Here is an 18,482-nt window from a genome sequence, read left to right on the forward strand (position 1 = left end):
ACTGGTACAAATGCATGGGGAGTGCAAATGAAAAGAATGCAAATTTTGGCTTAATTTTATTTTGGGTTTTACTTTATTCTGTTTCAGGTCTTTTTTACTGCAATCAAACAAAATAAGGTAAATTTTGAAATAAAAATAAATCATAATTTGCACCAAAATCATTTGTGCTACCATGGTTTTGCATCAGTGCAAATAAATTCGCATTGCAACCACAGCCTTAAGCTCAGAATGAGAACCAATAGGAATGGGAAAAAAAGGACATTGAAGGTTCTTGTTGTGTATTGGTAAGGTTCACTCTGCCATCTTACTAGTAATTGACATGGAATGCTGGTCAGTAATACTAATGCATATAATTAGCTGGTCAGCTTAGTAATTATGCATTCTGTTAGTACTGAAGTGTTTGGCTCTAGTTCTTGATAGTACTTATAAAGCATGTGCTGTTTTATTGGTAAAACTAAATTCATGGAAGATTTGGTTCCCGTGTAAATAAAATTGGAATTTCAATTAACTTAATCTAGACCAAGAAATGTACTTGGCCTACTAAACCTATGGGACTTGTTCAGTTCATAAAGGGATTATCTATATATTTTCTCATTGCTTGTGAAAGATTATTTCCTTTTTCTTCTGTTTCTTTGGGCTCAAGAACTATTCTTCTCAAGATAGTAAACCAGAACTTTGTTGAAGCCAATAGTAAACCAGAACTATTGGGATGATCCTAGTATTGGCAAGTTTCCTATGCTCAAAATAGAACAAACTAGGACAGAATACATGAACTCTACCTCCGTTTTGGTAACACCCAGAACCAAGAAATCAATTGATTAATTAATTAAAAAGAAATGTAAATGTAAAAGAGTAATTTCATATTCCTTCCTCATGGGCACCCACAATGCAAAGCACCTTTGTTCATTATGTAGATATAGAGGGTGAATCAGTGCATCAATATCATCCATTTTTTGAACAAAATAAAAGTGATTACTGTTGATAGTCATAGATCAGTACAGGTAAATTGGCATCCAAAGTGTGTACATAAATATATGATACATCTTGGCCTTGTGCAGTGCTCCTATAAGTCAAGCCACAGAAGCACCAAATACCGGACAGATGATGCACCTAGTCATGGCACACACACCTCAGTAATACTAAAACATGCAGTATAATCATACACTTGCTTCACCTGAAGAGAAGCTTAATAGATAGTACATATCATACTGGTGCAAGTACCAATACAGACAAATACAAGCATGTCCATAAACAAAATAAATATTTACAGTAGATGTAAAGTCATCTCCAATAAAAAAAAAAAATAGAAGTTATCAAATATTCCAAAAAACAAATAGATAAAAGTTATTTTCCAACAACAATATGAGAGATCATTTTTTCTAGGAAGGACAATGATTATATGTCAAATTATTTAGGCAACATTAAGCAATGTTTGTTTGACCCGTTTCTTTGTACGACTAGGTTTCGACCTCGTATTCTTATTGACGTAAGCAAGATAGACACGACTTTACATGTCTTGCAGGGCAGACAAGGACACTATAAGACTGAATCACTAAAGAAGGGATATATGGGAAGAAATGAGTAGAAGCTGAGATAAAAAAAGGGAGATGATGACGTATCTGGGCATGCTTCTATGGGTGTCTTAGCAAACACCCTCCCTCCCTATTCCTATGCATCTGGTCTGTGTCTCTGTAAGAACCACACAGCCTGCCATAACACAGAAATTGAAAGAGACACAGACCAAATTGTAGATCTGTTATTTATTTGTTATCCAAACCAACATGAATATCACTTGAGTCACAAAACCAGACAGAAAAACCAAACAACAGAGGCATCTCAGTTGAAAAAAAAAAACAATAACAAAACCAGCCGATGAAGTAAGGGTTTTCTAGTCACAAAATCTAAAACATTTTAGGTCTGCCTGAGAGGAACCAGGTGAAGTCAGATCCAAACTTACTTCCACTTATCATCTCTCTGGTCGCTGTACTGCTGTAGTATACGTGAATCACCACTGTTGCTGGAATGCAGTTAGTTGATGTTGATTTACACTGTTTTTGCTTTGAACTTGTCACCTCTCTGGTCACTGTAAGAATGAATAGAAAAGCCTCTCGATTTTCTTTCCCTCAGTTTACTTACCTTTCTCAGGGGAAACGGTTTCCTACCAAAGCAGGAGGATCCTGTATCCTCATTTTCATGATTTTAAATCCTCTCATTTTCTTTTCTTTTCCCCATTTGGGGTCAAACCAAACAAGGGAATAATTGGAACATTCCAATTTTTCCTTCTTTTCCTTCAAACCAAACACAGCCTGGAGGAACTGGGGAAGAAAGTGGGGCTGGCTTTCCATGGCAAAGCAATAATAACTCGTTTTGTAATTAAAGGCTACATGGGTTCAAAGGTTTACTAATAGTTTGGGTGACTCGCTTGCAAAGCAAAGGATGAATAGAAATCAAGTCTTTTGGGTTCAGTTGCAATTTCATACAAATTGGGAGAGACAGCAAGAGATATGATCTCATGGTTTCTTTGTATATATAAGGGTGTCGCCATATTTGTGCATTACTGTTTATAAGTTTCTTATAATGTTCTTTTCCTGTTATTTATTGAAAAAATAGTAGCTCTAGACAATAAACCCACATTCCCAACCATTTGACCATAAACATAAATGTTTTTTTTCTCTTTTTTTTTATGTCATTGTACCGAAGGTTGTTTTTATCCAGGAGAAATCTTCACAACCATTAGGATGAAGGTTTCTTTCAGAGAAATAAGTATATACATAATGATTCTCTTTGAATGTTCAAATCTCTAATGTCCTATAAGTTACACACTTAGAAGGAAATGAATTGAAATCTTGGATAACCAAAGAAGACCTTCCCAACTATATGGGTTTGCTAAACCAAAAGTGAAATGTATAACTGAAATTAAAATTGATTAAATTTCCATAAATGTTGAAAATAATATTCAATTTAATTTAAGAAACCTATATGAATAAGCAAGCACCAAAGGCTCTGCACAGATTAAAAAAGCTAGATAAAGTGACAAGAAAACAGAAGATCATATTTCAGAACATTTAAAAACTAAAACCGATTAATTATGATTTTTTTCTTTTTATCATTAACAAAATATTATATTGAAGATGAAAATAACAAATTACAAAAAGAGCTTCTATATAGTCGGACTAACTGCACTCAAGGGAAACAATTACAAGAACAAAATGATCAAATATGAGTTCCACTGTGTCAGTTCAACAGAGACTGTCCCCATATGAATTTACATGAAATGCCAAAACAACAGAGGGAGGTAAAGAAAGATTGCTTAGTGATGAAGTTACTCATCAATTTGCTGGCTTTGTTTTCACCATGTCAGTTTCTCAAGCACCGGAACATTAAGCAGCTTTGACTTAAATAAAAATTGAACCTCTGGTTTTTGGGCTTCATCATTCTGGCATCCACATCTGATTCCTAACAGATGGAGTAGGCCAACATTCAACTTGTCAAATGGTTTGGTAAAGAAATAACTCAAATAGCACTGGCCTTCATCCGGTGAGGTAATGAAAGAGATCAATGAACTAAGATAAAGCCTCTATCCCAATTTTTCCATGCCTTTCATAATATTGCACAGACAAATTAATCTGGCAGAGAAGGGAGTCTGTAAAATCAGATGGATTGAAAAATAAACAAACCCTGCATGTTTATTTTTCTCTTCTTTTCTTTATCAGTTTACTGCTTGGGCATCTAAAAAATGTTAAAATAGTTGCAACAGGCCACAATCCTGGAAAACAGACTTGATAACTGCCAAGAACTCCTATCTTCCATGATAAATGAATATGCATCATGCATGATAATCATAAAGAAGACAAATTACAGCCAGAAATATATTCAAATTCTATGACTGATGGCAGACAACAGCTGTGCAAGAAGAGTCACCATCTACTATCCACATACCCAAGTCTTCAATCCTCTTTTGAATATTATCCAAATCCATCTCAGAAGACCAAAAGATTATCCTTTTCCTGTCCTCAGCCACAGTTTGATTTGTATTAGCTGCTTCAACTTTCATAGCGAAGCTCATTTCATCCAACCTCTTAATCCTGACTCCATTCTCTTCCAAGGATTTTGCAGCAATACCCTCAAAATGCAAGTGACTTTTAGAAGGAAAACCTCTGCCCCTTAAAGAATTTGCCATTTCTGCGACCTTGTAAATAAAATCATCAATCCAAATCCCTGAAGCAGTTGATGAACCCTTAACAAACAGAATATCTGAGTCCCTTCCTGCAAAGAAATCATATAACTGCTCGTTTGCATCAGAAAATAAATCACTTTTAAGTGGGACCATATCTCCATTTATAACCCAAGAATTGTAACTAGAATCAAGACACCTTTTTACTACATAGGCCTTAACCAAAACTTCACTAATCAATTCTGCATCTGATCCTTGAAAATCCATCACCTTATGACCTCTGATATCATTAAGTAACTTCTGTGCACTGATTACAGGATTTCCTCTCCTTGCAAGATCATGTAAGAACTCAGATTCAGGGCCAACCAAGATGTAATTCTGGATATCCAGTCTCTCAAAGTGGCATAGAAGATTCCTAACGATGGTTTGGGGTGTCCTAAATAAGCCTACAAGTATAATGGATTTTTGTTTCTGCACAGTGTGAAGTACATGTCTCAATTCATCAAAATTAGTTACCACTCTCCCAGGCAACACTTCTCTGAAGCAGAAATCATACCATTTAAGAATGCTCAAAGGCTGCATCTCCAAAAGGTTCAAATCAGAAGAACTTCCTTCTATCAAATATGAATCTGGTCCAGCTGTCTTGCCATAGTTAACACCAGCATCCCTGTGAGAGACACTGAGGGCCCTTTCATTTAGAAAGTTGGTGTAAATATTGAAGTAGGCACGAGACTGTATGAATTTAATGAACCAAGGAGTCCATATTCTCTCTCCCATCTTTTTGTACCATCCTGTTGTCACCTGCCATAGCATACAGGACAACAAAAACAACTATTTTTAGCAACAGGGCAATGAAAAGAAATTACCAGACACATGAAGAACGCAACATAAACAATGTAAATAAGGGCTTGTCTCTATTTTCACTGAATGATACATTGCCTCTCTAAAGGCTAAACATGGCTGATCTCCTTGCAGCACATGCACTCAAACACACACAAACTCACTTACACTGGTAAGTGGTAACAGCACTTTGATCATACAATCTTATTTCCCTGTTAACCTGACAGCAGCATGCCAATTGAAAAGATGTAGTCCAAGGATTTCTTCTTAAGCTTCCCAAGGGACAAAATTGAAGGTGTAGAGAAGTTTAATTACCATTCCTTGCAGCACTGGTTTGATGCTTTTGGCTTTATGTTCATCATACCACAAACGGAACTCTTTCCAGGGCTTTGGAAATAGAAGCTGACCCCATGTGCCAACCAACTGATACAAGAAAAGTCGAGTTCCATTGTCCAATTGCAGTTTGTTCCCATGTTTACCTAGAGACAATCAACTCAGGGGTTAGTGCTTAGAAATTAGAAGGCAGTGCCAATTTTGGTACTGGTAGCATGATGTTGGAAAATATATGCTAATGGAAGAAAAATACCCTAAATAAAAATCAAAACACAGACACACACACACAAGAAATGCTGGTTATTTGACTACTATACATGCAGGGACTTCTGCTTGCTTGGTCCAATGGTAAAATCTCAGGTCGAACTGTTTATATATCAAGCAAAAACACTCTCTTCCAGTAAAGATGTATCAACCCATCTGAACAAGAAATGCTGGTTATTTGTCTACTATACATGCAGGGACTTCTGCTTGCTTGATCCAATGGTAAAATCTCAGGTCGAACTGTTTATATATCAAGCAAAAATACTCTCTTCCAGTAAAGATGTATCCACCCATCTGAACAAACTTGATTTTAGTTTCATAGGTATTGGACTGTGCAATGTCGAAAGTTATTTCTTTTCTTAATAATAGTTAAAACTGGGAAAAAATTACCTGCAACAAATCTCGGTCTCTGCAAGGAAGCCCCATAAATTGAAGGACTGAAGTTTGAAGAATTATAGTAATAATTAACAATTATGCCTTTGAGAAACTTATAATAAAGCGGCGAGACCTCCAAATCATCTTCAACAACAAACACGAACTCATCGTCGGAACAGGGCCACCAGGCCTCCAGCCACTGTGCCTGCAAACCAACATTCCCTGTCCGATAATGCAAGAGCTTCTCCCCAAACTTCCACGAGAACCCATCAACGAAATTCAGCATACGATGAGATTCATCGAGCTTTTTGTCCAAGTCCGCAGACCTTTCTCCTGAATCGATCTCCTTAAAATGATCGATGAACACATGGAGATTCACCCGGTCATCCCCATAATCAGCATTAGCAAGAGAATGCAGGCACCGAGAGAGCGAGTGAATGCGATCAAAAGCGAGAACTTTAATGGTGAAACTGAAATTTGGAGAGACCAGAGTAGAGTTTCGGAGGTGATTTAAGGAAGCAGGGAAAAGGGTTGTCGGATTGGAATTGAAACTGTGAGAGGAGAACAGATGGAGAGATGAGTGATAGTAGGAGTAAAGGAAAAGAGCGAAGAGAGAAAGGAGGAAGAGAGGGAAAAGTCTCTTCTTTGGAAGAGTCATTTAGCGTTTACAGAAAGAAAGGGAAGGGATCAAAACTAGAGGGAGAAAAGTAGATACGCCATTTCAAGAAACCAAGAAGAAGAAGAAGAAGAAGAGAGCGGTTTCCGCCCACCAGAAGCTCTTACTCAATCTCTCTGATCTACAAAGAGAGTTCCGAGTTATTCCTACTTCTTCAGCAAGGAGAATAGTGTCCCTGAGATCTGCTCACCTGAATAATGTATTGCGATGTATATCGATGGTTGCAATCCTTGAGCTGCGATTGGAGGAAGGCAATTCCCTACAGAGTGCACATGGGTCGAGCCATCCAAAGCCTGGTCCAGGCCAAGGCCGGTGCCAGGACCCCACCTAAACTTTACTGTTGTTGGCGGTGCTGCCTGCTCGGCTGCTCGTGCTGTTTTGTTAAATGGTCTTAAATCCCGCTTACCCTGTTTTTCTGTTTTTGCTCCCTTAGCCCCTTTGCAGCTCTGCTCTGCTAATGGCCTAATGGGTTGCTACCAGTAATGGATAGTCTTTCACTTCGGTCTCAAACAGGTACCCATAATCCCAAAGTTTTAACATAGGTTGTTCTATGGATGCAAAGGAACTCTCTCAAATCTCGAATTCTCAATCAAAGTTCACTCTATTTTAATACCAAATTCCGACCCACAAGCGCACTCAAGATGGGTAACATTCATTTCGTTTCAGACTCTATTGATCGATTGATCGATTCATACTCATCAACAAATGTTGGGTAGCCTTCATCGATTGATCGATTCTTCAATTACCCAGTTCAAAAAAATTTAATTCCAAATTCCAACCATGTGCCTTAAACTCTTGGTTGCAGCCCGTTCCATGGCCCGCCACAACATTTGTTGATGAGAACCTGAGGGGGAAATCTATAGTGATTAGTGGATGTGGAGGGCTTGGGCTGTCCTCCTCAAGGCCAAGGGGAGTGGGGGCTTACGGATCTGACTTGTTTTCGCTTATTTGGGTCCTTTATATATGGTACAAGATTCGACATTAGAAAACAGATTGAAAGAAATGATTTGAGGAGTAAAGGGCACTAGGGTTTGAGAGACACACAGAGGCTGTTCATATTTGTTGTTACAGTGGATTTCTGCTCCTTCCGTGGATGTTAACAACAAGGATGAACCACTTTAAATCTTTTAAATCTTTGTATGCTTTGCTCTATTTTCTTTTCTTTTTCTATTTCTCTATTTATTAATTGGTTTCAAATCTTGGGTTTGTGATACTACAATAATCTGCATGGAAAAGGAAGCTACATTACTGGTTTGTTCTCTTATTCTCATGGGAGTGCTATTGGACGGGAAGGAATAAAGATAAAAGTGAGAATGAGGAGATGTATTTGAAGCAAGGTTCAAAACATCGATACACTTAAGGGTGTATTGAGAAGTTCTCCATACATATATCGGTCTATACGTATTGATACTTCTAACCTTATTTGAAGCAATTGGAGTAAAAGAACCCAAATATGTAGAAGCACCTTGAAGTGGTTTTCTATAAAAAAAAATAGGAGAGAGAAAAAGGAGGAGGATGTACACTACATGGAGAGGTTGATTGATATTGAACCTGATGCAGTAGAGTGGAGACTTTCAGGCTCTTTCCTATTGAAACGATGAGACACCTAAGCAGGGCCAAGAGGGAAAAATCCAGTTTACTACCTTGAACTTTGCAGGTAGTGTCAAGTTAGTACCCGAATTTCAAAATGTGTCATTGCAATATTGGAACTTTCAAAAACTGTTAATTTAGTCTAAAACAGTTAACAGAGTTAAGCGATATGTGAAATGACACAAATGCCCTTTGAATGTCATCTAATTTTCTTTATAGGGAAGAAAACAATGAATTGTGCATGAAAAGTATCTCACTCAGTCTCTCTATAAACTAGATAAATATTTTTGCTACCCCTAAAGGCATCCAAAATTCACGTTACATACCTAAGCGAAGTCAAAACATGAGTCAAATCCTCTCATTTGGCTTGGTGTGTAACTCGCTAAATCTCTCTATAAAAATGGTTCCTAAGGGCCAATATTTCTTTGAAGTCGTAGGACTCAATACCTCAATTTTCTTATGTGTTTCTCTCTCTCTCTCTCTCTCTCTCTCTCTCTCTCTCTCTCTAGACATCTGACCATGGTGTCTTTGACTTGTGTGGCATCTGATCTCGTCCCACTCTTAAATGGCATTACTAACACAACTACCGTTGTCGATTACATCTGTAGGCAGTTCAGTGTCGTGCATAATAGTTTCACGGATGCAGATCATGCCATCAACAACACTTACCTGCTCTTCTCGGCCTACCTTATCTTTTCTATGCAACTGGGCTTCACCATGCTCTGCGCTCGCTCTGTTCGTGCCAAGAACATCATGAACATAATGCTCACTAACGTGCTTGGTGTGGTCATCAATGGTCTATTTTACTATCTCTTTGGGTTCACCTTGGCCTTCGGTTATCCTTCCAACAACTTCATCGGTCGTTGTGAGCTCCGGGAAGTTCATGGCTGGCTCAAAGAAATGGAGTCGCCACCCATTTTTTAGAGGAAATGGACCCTCATTTTCAAATTCGAAAAATTGATTTGTCTTTGATAGTGACTCCATCCTCCATGGGAAAAGACACACAACTAGAAATTTCAGGTCCCAATGATTAGGAGAGGAAAGGTATTAGGCGCCCCTCTCTCTAAGTTGCTGTAGCAGCCAATATGGGAGTTATTTATGCTCGATTTCTAACAAAGAAAAGCAAAAATGGTTGCAGAAAGTTCTTAAATTTGGATGAACATGCTTTCAACTTCCATAAGACCCTCGCCTCTCTGCCTCTATTCTTAGTCAAGAAAAAATTTCAAATGATGGTTCTCCAACATTTCAGAACTTCAAGTAACCCATAAAAAAAAAAAAAAAACAGAGATTACAAAATCATGTTTAAAAGTTAAAATGAAAGACTTATCTTTCGTATGCACCTTGTTAAAAGTTTTTCAACAGCTAAGGATGAGATAGAATGAAGTTTAAATGAATTCTTGAGCTAAAGAGTGCTTTTGGTTGCAACAACTTCCACTTGAAAATGGAGGTTGCAAGTTTGAATCTGAGGTTCAGAGTACCTCTGAATTTAAAGTGAATAGAAGATAGTATATTGGCTGGGAGAAAACTCTTCTCTCTTCCTTGTCCTCCTTTTTGGCCCCCTCTCTCTCTGGGGCCTCTCCTTTGAGCTTGAGTTATATTAGTATTTATAAAGAAATGGAGATGATGATATCTGAAATTCATCCAATCACAAGGATTGGGCTTCAAGAAAGCTTTTTCACAAAAATAGGTAATGATTCTTCAAAGAAAAAGGTGATCAATCAAGATTTCTTCTTTGGTGAAATGTTTTCTTTGATTTATGGATGGTTTTCATGGGTTTCGTGTGTCCAATAGGAGCTTGGGGCATGCCTGTCATGGTAGTCTCGTTTATGGGGCTGTCAATGGCAGAAAATGTAAATGTGATGGACTTTTAAATGTGTTTTTGTCTTTTCTTAGCTTTAAGTGGGGGTACCTTTGGGTTTTTTGGTTATTGGGTCTATTAGGCTCGATTTCATTGGTCCAGATGTTATAATTTGTGAAGTAAGGGGTTGGCATTTGTCCCTACCCTATTGATGTGGCAATTCAATCTGATGCATCGAAATGGCATCTGTCTAGTTTAACAGTCAAACGGATGAATTGGGATTTGAAATTTGACGTGCTAGATTTTTTTTTGAGACTCTAAACACAATGGTGATGTCTAATTGGTCAAATAAGGTCAGGAGAACCATTATTTCATAAAAAAACATTGATTTGGTCAACAAACCACTAACCTAGGCGATCAAACCGTCCAACGATTTTGGCCTTTTTTTTTTTGTTAGAATGGGCAGTCTGTTCGGTTCGAATGGTCGGACCATTTGACCCAGGAACCGAACCCCTGATCGGTTCATTATCCGGTTCGATTTTAAAAACCTTGCTTTTGATCGTCTCAAATCTAATGGAAGCTACGGATTTTTTATCAGAGGAGTGGATTAACATATTTAGTTCAGATCATGGTCTTAGCTTATGGTTTTCTAATCAACGAGAGGGCTCAAAACGTAATCTTACTTTTTCAGCGGTCAAATGAAGGTGTTTGGTTGTGAAATTTGACATGATGGGGTATTTTGGGTCTCCGAATACAATGGTAAGGTTTGATTGATCATATAAAGTTGGGATGATAGATGCTAAGCTATTATTAATGAGATTTGTTGAAATAGGATCTAGGCTTGATGGGGTCAAACGGGAAAATTTTGAGCTACAATTTGGTAAGTAGGCATGGATTAGGGTGAGGAGTCAAGTGGATGATTCTGATCTAAAAAAGATATGGTCAATCTTAATAATCATTTAGGGCCATCAAAATAGGATCTTGATGTTTTTGTGGTTGGTTGTCATAGATTCATGTTGGGATTCTCTAGTTGATTGTTTCCTAGTGATCTTGAGGTGATGGATATGTTAGATTTGATTTTGGAGGAGTTAGAATTTGAATATTACATAGATCAGGGCCATTAGAAAAGAAGTTGGTGTGATGAATGGTGGATTTTTGCAGTTGATGTATAACTAAGTTATAGTTTTCCAAGTTTAAGGATGATGTCTTTTCGAACATTGGTGTTGATCTCAAGGGTCTAATTCCTCCCATGGATTATGTCAAAGGATGGTAGTTTGGGTTTTAGAAAGTCTCAAGCTGATCTGGTTGTGTTTCCAAGTTTTTGGGGTCTAAGAGGAGGGTACGAAAAGGTATGGTGAAGGGACCGAGCAAAAATTGGGTGCTGACAGTCGTCATTTCTTCGGCATGAAGGTGTTCCCTTTAGAGTTGTTCGATTATAGTAACTTCCTATATCAACGGGCTTTTTCCATCATTGCTATCGGGATCACTAGCAGCTCTACAACAGAGAGAACTCAGTTTGTCGCTTACCTCATTTACTTGGCCTTCTTGACGGGTTTCGCGTACCCGGTTGTGTTTCATTGGTTATGGTCAGCTAACGGTTGGGCCAGTGCCTCCCATTACAATAACTTGCTGTTCAGATCTAGAGTCATCGACTTCACCGGATCAGGTGTGGTTTACTTGTTGGAGGTATGGCCAGACTTTGGGTGCTCTCATTGAAGGGCTTAGAATTGGTCAGTTTGATCACACTGGTCAATCTATAGCTTTGCATGGTCACAACGCATCCTTGGTCATATTGGATATCTTCTTACAGTGGTTCGGCTCGTACGGGTTTAATTTGGGTTCATTTTTTATCATGTTGAAGGTATATAACTCCAAGAACTACTATGGACAGTGAAGCACTATCGACCAGACTACAATGACCATGACATTGTCCAGTTGTACAGTTGCATTGACCACTCTGTTTAGGAAAAGATTGATTTCAGGACACTATAAACGTTACTAATGTGTGCAGTGGGTTGCTTGGTGGGTTTGCTACAATCACCTCCGACTGCTCAATGGTGGAGCCATGGGCGTCTGCTTCATTTAGGTACGTAAAGTGTTTTTTGGCTAACTTGTCGAAGAGCACTTGATCATTCTGTTATTGTTCATTATTGCTTTGGTTTAGTTTCAATTTCAATGAAGAAGACAATGAATAGTGTCTTCTGTAAAAGGGTAATTTTGGAATTTTAGAATTTTATAAAATCACATGTGACATTATGTGCGTCAGATAACTGGTGGACTACTAACAACGAGTACTAAATTGATAGTTTTCAAAAGTTTGGGTATTGCAATGACACGTTTCGAAGTTTGGATACTCACTTGACACTACCCCCAAAATTCATGATACTAATCTGAAAATTTCCCTTAAAATTAATCTTAAAAGAGATTGGGGAGGCCTCTCTTATTAGTTGTTTTTTTTCTTAATTTCAAGGGACTACACAACTAGGTAGCCCATCACCAAACCCATAAATAGGGATGTCTAATTCAAAATTTGAAAATTTTAATAAATTATTAAAAGAAAATATAAAAAACAAAAAATCTAAATATTTTTCAACTATATTAATATATATGTACAAATGCAATATTAACATATTTATAAATAAATATGCTAATAAATATATTAATATATACATGTCTTTTATAAGTGAATGTGTTTATAGATACACACACACATCTAGGTATGATCGGGTGATCCAAGTTCGATCCATTTTTCAATTGGATCCTATTATCCTATATGAAAATCCAACATAGGGCCTTCCTAATCCAACAAAAATAGGATCAGATTTAGATCGGATCGGATCATGATCGGATCCATTTACACCCCCACCCATAAAAACATAATTCTGACGTTTCCTTTGTTGTGTTTCCGTTTCACTATGTAACACTTGTGTGCGATAAAATAGTGTATTTCACGGCTCTACCAGTTTTCTTGATTTTCGATACATAAACACTAGGGGTGCAACTTGGCCAAGCTTAACTCGAATCTAGACAGATCCAGCCCGCAATTTTACACAAGTTGAGCTTAAATTATCGATCCTCAGGCTAGGCTTTTAAATTAGGTTAGGCTCAGGCCTTTGGGATGCAAATGAATCGAATTGCATTCAAATAAGGGTACATTTGAATCCGATCCGATCCAAATATCTGATTGTATCTGATAGAACTCGTTTGAATTTGAATCCTATCGATAAGTCGAATCTTCGGAGCTTATCCAATCCAACTTGTTTTCTTTAAAAATTAAAACATTATTAAAAGAAAATTAAAATATACTAATTTAAGTAAAGTAAAAACAAAAAATACAAGTATTGTTTAATTATTTTCATCATATATATACATGTTTTTTATAAAAAAATAAACAATATAACAAATTTATAAAATTATAATATAAAAAATATATTTATAAATAAATAAATAACATATATGTGTATAATATATATTTATAAATATATAATATATTGGATCGGATACTCTTGGATCAGATAGGGATGATCCGAATCCAGTTCGATTTCTGATCGGATCATATTATCCAATCCTATTCGAAGATCCAAATTCGACCAAATAGGATCGGATCGCGATTTGAACCATTTTCACCCCTATCAGGCCTAGCCCTTAGGGAAGCCCAAATCTAGTCGAGCTCAAAAGTATTAAAGTATCGGTATCGGATATCTTATCGGATAGCGCAAATACGAATACGAATACGAATACATGCATGCTTTGGAAACACATGGATACAGATGAAAAAGATGTAAACACATGGATACACTAGGGAAATACATACAAATTTCATAAATATATTAATAACATTAAATTTAAGATCAAATACATAAAAGATGTAAATATTAGGGATATATATGAAGGAATATATTACGATTAATGAACCGAGATGCATAATTTTATTTATAGTACATCAATCAAGAGTTCAAGGAACAAAACATTTGCACCTATTATATTTTAATTATTTTATCAATTATATTTTATTTTACTATTTTAATTTTTTAACATTTAGAAAAAGTCAACTAAATATTAAATTTTCAATTCAAATTAAAATATCAGTTAATAATTTATAAAAATATAATCTTAACTTAAAGTATATCAAATTTGTTAAAATTTTTAAGATGCATATCATTTACAAATTCATAGTTTTTAATTAATAAAATAATTATTCCATTATTAATATTTTTATTTATATAAATTTTATGAAATAAAATAATTTGTTTTGAAATAAATGTAGATTAGTGGATTTTATAGATTCTATTTAATATTATATTCTTCAATATTTTGTATATAATATTTTTATTTTTTTTGTAAATAATAAATATGTTGTTATTACTTATTAATGTAAATTAAAATATTGGTTAATAACTAATAAAAAAGTATATAAAAAATTTAAGATTTATATCATTTGCAAATTTATAAATTTTAAGTATTAAAATAATTATTCTAATATTAATATTCTATTTGTATAAATTTTTTGATATTAAAAATCATTTTTTTTATATAAATGTGGATTTGATACATTATTTATTCTATTAGTTTATAAAATACTATTTTTAAATATATTTTTTTTAATTTTTAGTTAGAGTTGTTAAATATAAATATGTGTTTTTATTTAAATTGCATGTGATCAGAAAATGTTAATAAAATTTATTTTATTTTACTTTATATCACGAAATGAAGATTGGCTTACTGGTTTGGAAACACTTGACAGGATACGCTTGTATTCATAGCGTATCTCGCATCGTTACTAACTAATACTGATACGATACGCCCCGTATCAGACTTATTGTATCGATATTTAAATCCTTGCTTTTAATAAAACCCATGCATCGCACGGGTCCCAACTAGTGTGTATATATAAACATATATTTATATGCATAATATATGTATGTATTTATTTTTTAATAAAATATACACATATGCATACATGCATACATATACATAAGCATTTATATCAATTTTTAGTGTGGGCTACTTGACCAATCCGAGCCCAACTAGAATGCATCAAATTTTAGTGCAAATTGGGCTTAGAAATAATTCGGGCTTGATCTCATGCTCGGTCTTGGGCTTAATTTCATGCTCAGGCTTTAGGCCAGGATTGGGCCTCGGTTGAGCTAAAACCCGACCCAGCCCACCCAATTTGCATCCAAGGCAACCAACACACAACTTGGGTTTGGGGTGAGCTTTAACCCAATTCATCTAACTCGTCAATCCATCAATGACCCAGTTATATAAAATTAAATGGATTGGGTTCAAGCCAAACCCGCCTTGACCCAATCCAACCCAACCAACCCATTAATCTTATATTTATGTGCTTAAAACTAAAACCTAATTCTCTTTGACAAATAAGTTGGTTGTAGCTTGGTTGTAACAGTAATTGTTATTTACACAAGTTGTGAAGGTTCAAACCACATTACATGCATATTATTTTTACAAGGAGAATAAAAGACAATTAATCACTTGAAGCCATTTGATTATGTTTAGGTTTTAGGTTTGACCAAACCACTTATATTCAAATTAGTCAGACCAACTTAAACTATCTAACTAGGTTTGTCATTGAGCTAATCACATCAAGAGTGGTTGAACGATTTAGATTTGGATTGGTCTGGTTAGACCAAATCGGTTCAGCCAAATGGCATATTGACTCAGACTATTCCATATTGGGTTGTGCATAGGTTCAGGATTGAACCAACTAATCCAAACCGGGCAAGGCAAGCATACCAGACCGGTCCAAAATTTGGGTCGAGTCAAGCGAGCTCGTAAGGGTTCAATTGACCCAAGCGAGCAAAGCAAATTGATTCGGGTGAGTCGATCCCTTCATAACCAATATGAATTTGGGTCGATCAAGTCCATATTGGGTTGGGCTGGTTTGGATTTATGTCGATTTGGGTGAAGTGTGTTGATTCAAGGCAAAACTAAGTTCAGTCAATAATTAATAGAAAATTAATGCACTAATTATAATTATTTAACTCAAATGACGAAAATTTTAAAAAAGGATAAGGAATTCTTTAGTGGTTAACCAAGCAATTATCCACAAACCCGACCCACCCATTTAAACTAACCAAATTGGTGATCAACCCATTTCCAACTTGCTAAGTAAATGGGTGGATTAGATATTGGGTGGGTTTAGCAAGTTGGGCGAGAAATTGCCATGCCTAATTATAGGTAGATAAACAAAATCGCACAAAACACATACACAACCTTGGAGGTGTAAGTGGGGTCGTGTCGTGGCTTAGCACGACTGTATGGGCCGATGGACCATGTTGGGCTTGGGGTTTCAGGTCAGCGGGCCGGGCCGACACGGCCCGCACTGTCGTGTCATGCCGCTCGTGGCCCGCGGGCTAGCATGACCCATATATATTATATATTTGTATATACTATATAATATATAATATATTATATAAATTATAATTATATAATAATATATAGTATATAGTATATTAATAAAATAAACATTTTTTTCAATTTTATTATACTATTTTATTTAATTATTGTATATATAAGCAATTGTATATATCAAAATTCATATAAAATTAAAAAATTAAGTTTTTTTCAATATTTTTAAATAAATGACTTTGGCTCAACCCATGGACCAACTCAGTACAACCTGTACAGGCTCGGGCCATGGGCCATGTTGAATAAACCCCCAAAATATCCTAGAAGAAGGAGGCACAGCTCAGCCCGCACTTTGCGCGGGCCGCATGGGTGCCGTGCCATGCCAGCCAAGCATGGCCCGTTTTTCCAATGGATCTAATTATTTCGACCTATGGATCTGTGAATTATGTTCTAGCCTGGAACCGGAGTTCTTTTCTCATTGTTTTGTATAGAACATGAGTTTTATTTTTATTTTTTATGGATCATGAGTTCATTCAAACCACTGTGTAAAGTATGTATTTCCAAACTGTATGACAATACAAACTTATGCATATGGGGTAATGCAGGAAACTCTGAGACTACGTTAAAGTGAGGAGGGATAAGAGAGTTTTCTCAAGAAAAATCCTTAAACAGGATTTTAGTTATCCTAATTAGAAATGGGTGGATCCACAAAATGATTTTCTTAACTCCAAAAGTTTTGTTATAAATGGTAGTTGTTTTTTCCTTGCAAAACTATATAAAAATGTAAGAAAATTGAGTGGAAAGTGTAAAATAGGTAGATAGGACCTACTATACTCACTGCTTCATTTTTCTTTTTCCATAAAAAGAAACCTTTTTTTTTTCTTCCCATTGATTCAAATGCCTATAAGAAAATTAAGAATTTCTTTCAAATATTTTTTCCCACTTTTATTCTTTTTGGCTTCTAAACGAGAAGTTTTCCTTACAGTTGGCAAATTGCAGATGTGCATTCTTGGTCCACGTGGCTAGATCATGAGTTATGTTTCCTTTTTTATTTTGATAAGTTAAGATTATGAGTCATGTGCATTGTGAAGTTAATCCTTTCTCTTGACTTGTTAGAACCTAGAACTGATTGATTTGAAGCTGCAGCCATTTGGATTGGGTATCGTGCATTGGTTACAAGGAAAAAGTGTAAAAAAGAAATGAATTTCAACATTACCATAAGATTTTTGTACCATCATGGCATCATTTGGCCAATTTTGTCAATAAGAGGAGGAGAATCTGAGCAATTTTACATTTATTTGGGAGTGCAAGAGCCATTGTCCTCTGCTTTCTACTTCCTGGAGAGTCCAGCATGAGAAGTTTTGGCTTGAGGGACGATATTTCCAGCATTGTCATAAACAATGACACCAGAGAATTCCGGGAGCTGGCACTTCTCGCCCATGAGAATGTTCTTCTTCCAAACACAGAGCTCCCCGCTGACCATGCTACTGTCCCCTGGTTGCACCTGCTGAAGCCTTTTGGTCGTTAGGATTGCTGCATCCGTGTTGAGTTGTATGACGGGATCGTAGGAGTGGCCATAACATCCACGCCAGCGGCGCCAACCCCATGAATGCGAAGCACACATGAACAATGCCAAGCCACAGAGGAAAAGGGCTGCCACACCCAGACTGGTCTGGGTTGTGCTTCCAAGAGACTCGGAGAGGAGGAAGCGTGCCATGGGAGGTCTGGTGGTGGTGGAGATTATGCGTGCTGAATCTGTTTATGTAGCTAAAATTTGCTCCATGGAGTTGTTAGACATTGAGGATTTGTTTAGGGATTAAGGTTTATTTGGATTCCTGTAGTGGTGGTAGAGAGCAGAGAGTTGGTGGTTCTGGTTAACCAGAACCAGTCAAGCAGAAGACCAGAACCTCTTCAGTAATGGAGTTGTGGGACATGAGCCAATTTGGGTTTCATCTTTCAAGTATTGGTTGGGCTACTGTGTGACAGGTCGCACAAGATCACGATCAGAGATTGTTGATCCAAAAGTCCACTGTCCACCTAAGAATTATACAGAAGAAGGGTAA

General features: G+C 36.4%; 2 protein-coding genes and 1 pseudogene across 2 annotated transcripts; 1 reads left to right on the plus strand and 2 right to left on the minus strand.

Annotated features, from left to right (window-relative positions):
* Nucleotides 1-3,064: 3,064 nt before the first annotated feature.
* LOC148851492 (transferring glycosyl group transferase) lies at nt 3,065-7,939 on the minus strand. The gene is made up of 3 exons (XM_088947345.1): nt 6,002-7,939; nt 5,330-5,493; nt 3,065-4,975 (listed from the first exon to the last, which is right to left on the minus strand). Exons 1-3 carry the CDS (start codon nt 6,642-6,644, stop codon nt 3,881-3,883), a joined length of 1,902 nt encoding a protein of 633 aa, XP_088803471.1. The 5' UTR covers nt 6,645-7,939; the 3' UTR covers nt 3,065-3,880.
* An 832-nt stretch (nt 7,940-8,771) lies between these two features.
* Nucleotides 8,772-12,179, plus strand: LOC148851493 (ammonium transporter 1 member 4-like; annotated as a pseudogene).
* Nucleotides 12,180-17,749: 5,570 nt separating this feature from the next.
* LOC148851494 (nucleolar protein) lies at nt 17,750-18,136 on the minus strand. Its single transcript, XM_088945687.1, has one exon. It carries the CDS (start codon nt 18,134-18,136, stop codon nt 17,750-17,752), a length of 387 nt encoding a protein of 128 aa, XP_088801813.1.
* Nucleotides 18,137-18,482: the final 346 nt, after the last annotated feature.

Source organism: Nelumbo lutea, chromosome 5 (genome assembly GCF_056320005.1).
Source record: "Nelumbo lutea isolate HS-2025 chromosome 5, American lotus-T2T, whole genome shotgun sequence".
In the NCBI taxonomy this organism is placed as follows: Eukaryota; Viridiplantae; Streptophyta; class Magnoliopsida; order Proteales; family Nelumbonaceae; genus Nelumbo; species Nelumbo lutea.

Bases quoted from the DNA above. Each gene is read 5' to 3' on its own strand.
- LOC148851492 (XM_088947345.1), bottom strand. From the start codon at position 6,644: ATGACTCTTCCAAAGAAGAGACTTTTCCCTCTCTTCCTCCTTTCTCTC. The intron at 5,494-6,001 runs GTAATTTTTTCC...GATTGTCTCTAG, and splicing joins GAGACCGAGATTTGTTGCAG to GTAAACATGGGAACAAACTG. The intron at 4,976-5,329 runs GTAATTAAACTT...ATGCTATGGCAG, and splicing joins AACCAGTGCTGCAAGGAATG to GTGACAACAGGATGGTACAA.
- LOC148851494 (XM_088945687.1), bottom strand. From the start codon at position 18,136: ATGGCACGCTTCCTCCTCTCCGAGTCTCTTGGAAGCACAACCCAGACC.